General features: G+C 31.6%; 1 protein-coding gene across 1 annotated transcript; it reads left to right on the top strand.

Annotated features, from left to right (window-relative positions):
- Positions 1–514: 514 nt before the first annotated feature.
- On the top strand, positions 515–4,966 carry LOC123708825 (15-hydroxyprostaglandin dehydrogenase [NAD(+)]-like). The gene is made up of 5 exons (XM_045659738.1): positions 515–672; positions 983–1,219; positions 2,728–2,901; positions 3,621–3,772; positions 4,780–4,966. Exons 1-5 carry the CDS (start codon positions 577–579, stop codon positions 4,928–4,930), a joined length of 810 nt encoding a protein of 269 aa, XP_045515694.1. The 5' UTR covers positions 515–576; the 3' UTR covers positions 4,931–4,966.
- Positions 4,967–7,695: the final 2,729 nt, after the last annotated feature.

Genomic DNA, 7,695 nt, shown 5'->3' with positions numbered 1-7,695 from the left:
ATTAATTTTAGTATTCTAAATAATGATGATACCTACCAAGTTAATTGAGTTGATGCATGCATCCATTGCTATGGAAAAAATATCATTTGAGAAATCAAATTATTCATATTTTACACGAAATGTACACAGAATACAGGAAGTCTTTCATGAGCTGTATTGAAATGGTAATTAGTTTAGTGGGTTAGTTAGAATTTTATTCTCAGGCCATGACGACAAAATATAATACAGTTACGTGAAACCCTAATCTGTTCAGTGTATGTCAAAGGCTCCCAATAAGGTATTCCCTCAGGCAACATATATCTCAAATCAAAGTACGATAAGAACTTTCTGCTAATTCTCCACCACTATTGCTTATAGATAAGACTGATTGTTATAACTGATGTTTAACAAAGGGTACTAAACAATATATAAATAATAAATTATTCAAACACTGAGCAAAGTCAAAAGGGATTGCCGGATTTGATAAATAGGAGTTCAAAAACGACGTAAATAAGAATATATTTAAATAAATTCAAGCATACACTGCTTTGAATCAGACAGCAATCAGTCGCTTGTTATTAGTGAGACGGAGCAGACATGTTTGATGTGAAAGATAAAATATTTTTGGTTACTGGCGCAGCGGCGGGAATTGGCAAAGGTGTCGCTTGTGCCTTAGCAGAGAAAGGGGCAAAGGTAATAGAATTTAAATATTTGTAAGAGTTGGAATTAGGTATAAATATAGTAAGGATCCGTCTTTATAGATAAGTCGGATGATAATTGTTATAAAGGAAGTTTGTGTATCTATTGTATTTTTAGGGATGTAAGAAGCAAAACAACAAGTAAAAGTGTATAATACACATTATTACTGTAAGCCTATATACAATATTTAGTTTTGCTAAAATTATATCTTTCATAAGATTTAAAATACGCATAATTAACATTTTATAAACACTACCTACTATTCATATTTTTACGTGTTTTTTATTGGTGAATACTTTTACAGCACATAGCAATTTTGGATATTGATGTGAAAAATGGAAAGGCACTAGAAGCGGAAATAAATTGCCAATATGGATCTGATATAGCCAAGTTTCATAAATGTGATGTTACGACAGCTGAGTTGGATGCAGCCTTCGATGCGACTTTTAAACAATTTGGTTACATTGACGTTGTAATCAACAATGCTGGTATTATGAATGACGGACCCGATTTCTATCTGAAAGCATTAGAAGTTAATGTTGTAAGTAACTGATTTTCATAGCTTTTAGCGGCTTCAGTGTGATATTAAATGCAAATGAAAATTAATTGCTGTTGTCTCGCCAACAATCGAGAATGGCTGAACAGAAATTTGGCTAATTTTGATCTTGAAATATTTAAGAAAGTTTAAATGGTGGGTAATATGTATAACGTATAATAAAAGAACCAAAACATAAGCATAAATCATTTTATTTTCAAATACAATTCGTTGTTTGCTTCAACGCATTTGATCTCTTTTGTTCGCGTGATTGTCATAAAACACCAAAACCGGTTTTATTGAAATTGTTTGTGTTAAATGTTTTTTTTATAAGAGAATCGTTAATATATATTATTAGATGGGTTTTCTTATATTTAGGACATGTGTACATGACAGTGTCTGTCGTGGTCTGCAAGTTTATGATATAACATAAAAGCAAAAACGTCGTTTCTATAATAATTTTCCAAATTTTGACATCGAAGTTGAATGTATCTCGCATGACGTTTAGCGTTAAGAGATTGGATTGAAGTCAAGTGTCATTCAACATTAAATTTGAAATACAATAATAATTAAATGCGTTTTAAATCGGCTTTTTGTGTTATAACTAGCGTACAAAAGATCTACCGACATATATCATTCTAGGGTTAGTTACTAAATAATAGAATTCCTAGAAATATTAAAGGGTGTTTTATTCAGATTTGACTCGGTTCGATTCCCAAACGAAACAACTCATTTTTAGAAAATCATGGGACCGATATTTACTAGGTACTTTAGGTACTTTCCCATGATGTCCCATAATCGCCTTGTATATAATGAAACAATAAATTTAATTGTTTTGTTTCGTGAAAAGGTGTAAACCCTGTTAAAACATTTTTTATTGTTTATTGTAAAATTAATATTTTATTATTGTCCTTCAAGCATAATACATAACGAAGCAATTAAAACTCTAACTGCTTTCATTACTTTTATGTGACTTTCAACAGGAAACAGTGATTATTATATCGGGAACCAAGCCAAACTATGCGTAAATTTACCAGTTATACCACCATTCTGAAATAATATAATGACACATTTTTACGTTGTACATTTTGTTCTGAGAATAAAATGTTATAACTGAGACAAACAAACAATATGTTTGAATCCAGCTAAATGAGGCCACATATGTATCAAGGCAATGGGATAGATATATTTCTCAGTCAGTTTAAATAAATCGATAAATAAAACTTTATTCAGGACAGAAATATGGTTGTGACAAAATTGATATAACGCTAGTCCCCACACTATGGCCCCTGGTTCATTGATTAGTTTTCTTTAAAGAAAAGTAGGTGATGTTATGTTATCTCTATTTAAACTGACTAATAATATCGTCTATATACACAGGTTTACGTATATAGGCAACGTTGCATGGAGTCTTTGTCATGTGTAGAAGATAAATTAATAAATAAGATTTTTAAATTTTCGCATCGCTTCAGATATATATAACAGATACACATTAATAAAATACATATTTTTAGACTTCACTAATTAGAAGTTCGCTAAAAGCCTACAACCTCATGCGCAAGGACAATGATGGGAAAGGAGGTACCATAGTGAACATCTCATCTATAGTTGGTCTGATGCAGTCTTCCTTGCTTCCGATATACAGTGCAGCAAAATCAGCAGTGCTACAATTTAGTAACTGTCTGGGCGTAAGTTGATGAATATTGAGCATATTTATTCCATAATAATATTGCCTTCCACAAAAAATGTACAGAAAAAAAAAACTGCGGGTGCAGGGTAAAAATAATAAAAGTCACACGAACTTTGATTTTGTTCCCTTTGAAGAAGGGACTGTTCAAGTGCACATGCGCTAATTAAATATATAAATTGGCACCTGGTATCTATATACTATGTATCTAATTTCAAGCTTATGGTTCACCGGTAATATCACCGCTTGTAATTTCCTCACTCAACGAATAAGTGTCACAATACATCGAGGAAATGCTGCCAGCATCAAACGTGCGCAGGGACCAAATTTTTTTAATTTATTTTAGTTTTTCATTTATCCATTTATAATATTACTACTACATAGGTAACGAATATTGTAAATACTTTAACATATGTAAATTGGTTTCATTAACTATATAATACTTATGTTTAAAAAATTAAATAGAATTAGTATTTGTTTCTGCGAGTTTAATTAAGGTATGCTCTTAACACTATCTTGGCTTCAAACTCCGATAGATATCTCATTTAGTAGTTAATATCGTCGCGTATAGTTACTATTTTATAACTAGTAACACGGTAATACTTATAACACTACAGTTTCTATTAACTGTGTGAACGAACTCTCAAACACTATTATTACTGGCGAGCATATAAATTACACACACATTTCTCATTTGGTTCTAACCTCTTTCAATTCCAGGCCGAACAAACACACGGTAGAACAGGAGTGCGCGTTCTCGCGATTTGCTTCGGAACCACAGACACAAACTTAATCAATGGCTACGTGGGTGCCATAGATGATGTAATAGAAAATATAATACCACAGGCACTATCTAGAATGCCTAAACAAGGGTGAGTTTATGATATAACTGTAGAAATAAGTCTTTATGAGTATCTGAAAAATGTTTAAAAAAAACTAAGCTCTTCACTAAAACCTCCACAGAATATTGAAATATTGTACAATTTGAAAAAAGAAAGATGATGATTAGATTCTATTGAAAGAAGATAGACACAACTTTGTAGTTACTTTACTTAACTTGTTTATTATTCAATCATAATTACATATTTGCATGTTGTCAATCTGCATTGTAAAGTTGGTAAAATGAGATATGTTCGCATTACCTATATTTATTTACCGTATGATGAAGGTTTTAAGTTACAAACAGGAAAACGCAAATGAACGTGTCATCATGTACGTCGTGTTACGTTATTTTTCTGATTGTGGTTAATTTTATCCTTTTAATTTACTGAGAATAAAATTACCAAATAATTTGCAGGCATGACTACTGTTTCACGATTCTGAAATGGAATTGTATCTTAAAACATTTTGTTAAGGTGTATTTTGAAATGAACTGAGACATAGAGTTTTGATTAGGTACATACCGAGTTTCTTTTTGAGGTTACTGATTTTGAACACTGTTCGAACGAGTCATTCCTTTAGAACAATTCACATACTAAATTGGTAAAGGCTTCTAAGATAGTTTAGTAGATTGTCGTATTATTAATTCGGCTATAGTTTTTTGACAGAACAGTGTTGGCCTAGTAGCTGCAGCGTGCGACTCTCATCCCTAAGGTCGTAGGTTCGGTCCTTGTCTGTTCGCCATTTAACTTACATAAATTATATATAAATCTTGTCACTAATTTTTTTTAAATTGTTTTGTGTGTTATCATACTGTTTTTGAAACAAAGAATTAAAATCAAAATTATTTATGAATTTGTTTGTACATACAAGTATGCTTAGTATGATTCACAGTTGAAAGTTATTTTACACATCGCGTAATATTTTGGTTTGTTGTAAACGACCTTGGTACAAAGTAAATCTTCCTATTATTTAAATAAATTAATTAATCTTATTTCAGTGTTGATGATGCTGTTAAAGGATTGCTGGTTGCGATTGAAAAAGGCCAAAGTGGGGACACCTGGCTGATTACTTCGGGAAAACCAGCAGAAAACATCACGCAGACAGTCAAAGATAGCTACGCAAATTTATCCAAAACCATGATGAATTAGATTATATTGATTAAGATTAAACATTACGATTTGTAATTGTGCTGTAATTTACTGACGCTTTTGTCTTTAGTATTGACAATACTAGGTATGTAATCGAACTAACTGGATTTAATAAAAAAACTGTCTCATATAACAGTCTTACTCATCATAAGAGTTTCAGGACCCATTAGTACTAATTTGACACAGAATCTTCTTCACTTATCCAAAGCGAGTACTATGTGCATTCTGATTAATAAAAAGGTATATGCATTAGAAACGATCAGCACATATGGCTTGTTGAGACCAAAGGGAAACAGAAGAATTTCTTGCCTTTTTTTGTTTTCATTAGTACCCATTTAATTTTTGTCATGGAAACGTTATCCATTTTTTTATATTATAGGTGAAGAGGTAGCGAGAAAATTATCTATATATTTGCTCATGTGTCAGATTTTTTAGTACCTAGTGACTTTTAAATTAATTAATTTAAAAAAAAATATATATATATATATATATAATGCTCGCTTGGTAGACCTGCAGTGTTTACTTTACTATGCGAACGACAGTAAAATAGCCCGCCACCATCGTAGCGCTGTGTTTTCTATTCCTTACATATGAAATTGACATTTTAACAACGTAACGTAGATTGTTTTAAAATAATATCTATTTAATTCAACAGTATGTATCTATGCACTTTTGCCATATTATAGGTCATTGAACCCTTGACTAAAAGAACCAGTCGGACGGGAATCATTAAAATAATAAAGGCGGTTTCGACTGCCCCATTGATTGATTTCTTAACCTAATATTATTGCGTACCTTTTTGACTGTTATTTATATTATTTATAAAAAACGGCAGGCAGATATATGAGGCAGACACCCAGGCCACTGATATTACGAAAGCAGACAGTTGAAATTTTTGTGTTTATTTTTTTTACTTCTTCAAGTTTTTTCTTCGATTCAGAATTCATATATGATCGAAGGTTAATAAAAATAAAAATGGTCTTACTACCAATAATTGCATTAATTAGCCATAAAACTTTTCTTCAGATTCGTGAACTTCAACGAACTGTAATGGTTAGAGTCAGTAAGTAAGTTTCCCAATATTTTTGTATTCAAGGGGTTCTAATAAACCGAATGGGCCCAATTACAGATTTGAGCAACTGATTAAGTATCGATTTGACGTGTATTGATGACGTACCTTAATTCATTGATAAAATGTCGTATTGATAGGAATTAAAGTTCGCATCGGAAATTCGAGTACACATAAATTTTCGCCTGCTCCGTAGCTATAACAGTCAACAGTAAATGAATTGTGTAATGAAAATCGTTCAAAATCTACAATTCTTACGTACTCACGTTTTCAAAGTTGCTATGTTTACGTGTTTGTGTGTTGCACTACTTTCAAGCGCCTTTTAAAATCTTTGTAGCAATTGTTTTGTCTTTTGTGTATATACTATAAATTACTGTGTTTACATTTTCGTGCCTATTATTGTTTTAATGAAGTTATATATCTTTTGGCGCGTTAGGGAAAAATGATGACAGTAAATTTTTACCGACAGTCGACACCCTGAAGTTATCTATAGTCAACATTTTAATTTTGTCTATTGTTAGTGTTGTTTTTTTATAGAATAACATTTTTGAAAAGATTTTTATCTTGTTACACAAGAACTGTAACGTTTAACGCGTGTACATAAGTACACACCTTTTTTATTTGTGTTAGTCATACTTTTATAAAAAAAATCTTACCTGTTGAACAATTTATGTGCTTCTATAATTATAACCTGTATTTTTTCTTAACATATCTTGTATTTGGGATGCGTCATGTTCCTTATCGATAAATAAGTATAAACGGTCAAATTGTACTGTTTCTCTAACGTTATGTATAGGGGGAGCGCTGTAAGCCGGCATATCATCACACTCATTTAGCGTTGATGACGCAATACCTGAGCGCATCTCCATTGCCAGGTTATAGCTTAACTCTAGAGTACAAACTTATATTTGTGTGAGAATACTCTTCCTGAAATATGATTCTGTTAGTATGATTACTTTAAAACATCGGCCTAATTAAAGTCTTATCGCTAAAAAAAAGATTCCTGTGCCATAGACTGTAGTATGAAGCTTTACTTACTACTGTTTTAGTAAAATATTGTCAAGTTCATGTAAATCAAACAAATCAGTTCATGCAATAAATAATTTTATTTGAAAACTTCTTATATCATCATAACTTTTCATAACCAGTGAACGTGAAATTATATCTGCTTACTTCATTATTGTCTTCCAGGATAACACCTGATTTGTAACTTCCAAATTGCGGAAACTTCATTCATGTTGAACAGAAAATTATACCGGAATCCGTACATTATGGAAGACGATAAATTTTCTACGTCAGTAACACTACCACGGCCGATCTCAATATCTTACCTCTAGATTTGCTACGATTTACGACCTAGGACTCTAGAAATGCATCCGGCTGGTTCCACTTACGGCAATCAAATTTTTATGGAAGTGAATTCGTGACTGAGGGTCATTGCCATTCAGTTTCGACTATAGTAAATTATTTTCGTTACAATTATTCAGTTAAAAAAACAAAACGATGTGTGTATTTTTAATTGAGCATTCCAACACTCCGAGATAATCCTCGAGATTTGCACATTAAGATCAATACCAAAATATCCATAACCTCTTATGTTAATAGTTTAAATAAACCATTTATATGTAAGCTATTGAGAGGGCAGCTGATAAAACAAAAGAAATTGTTTCATATAAACTAAACTTTATAACGATAA

Source organism: Pieris brassicae, chromosome 4 (assembly GCF_905147105.1).
Source record: "Pieris brassicae chromosome 4, ilPieBrab1.1, whole genome shotgun sequence".
NCBI classification, from domain to species: Eukaryota; Metazoa; Arthropoda; class Insecta; order Lepidoptera; family Pieridae; genus Pieris; species Pieris brassicae.
This window is presented reverse-complemented; position numbering and strand designations above follow the sequence as displayed.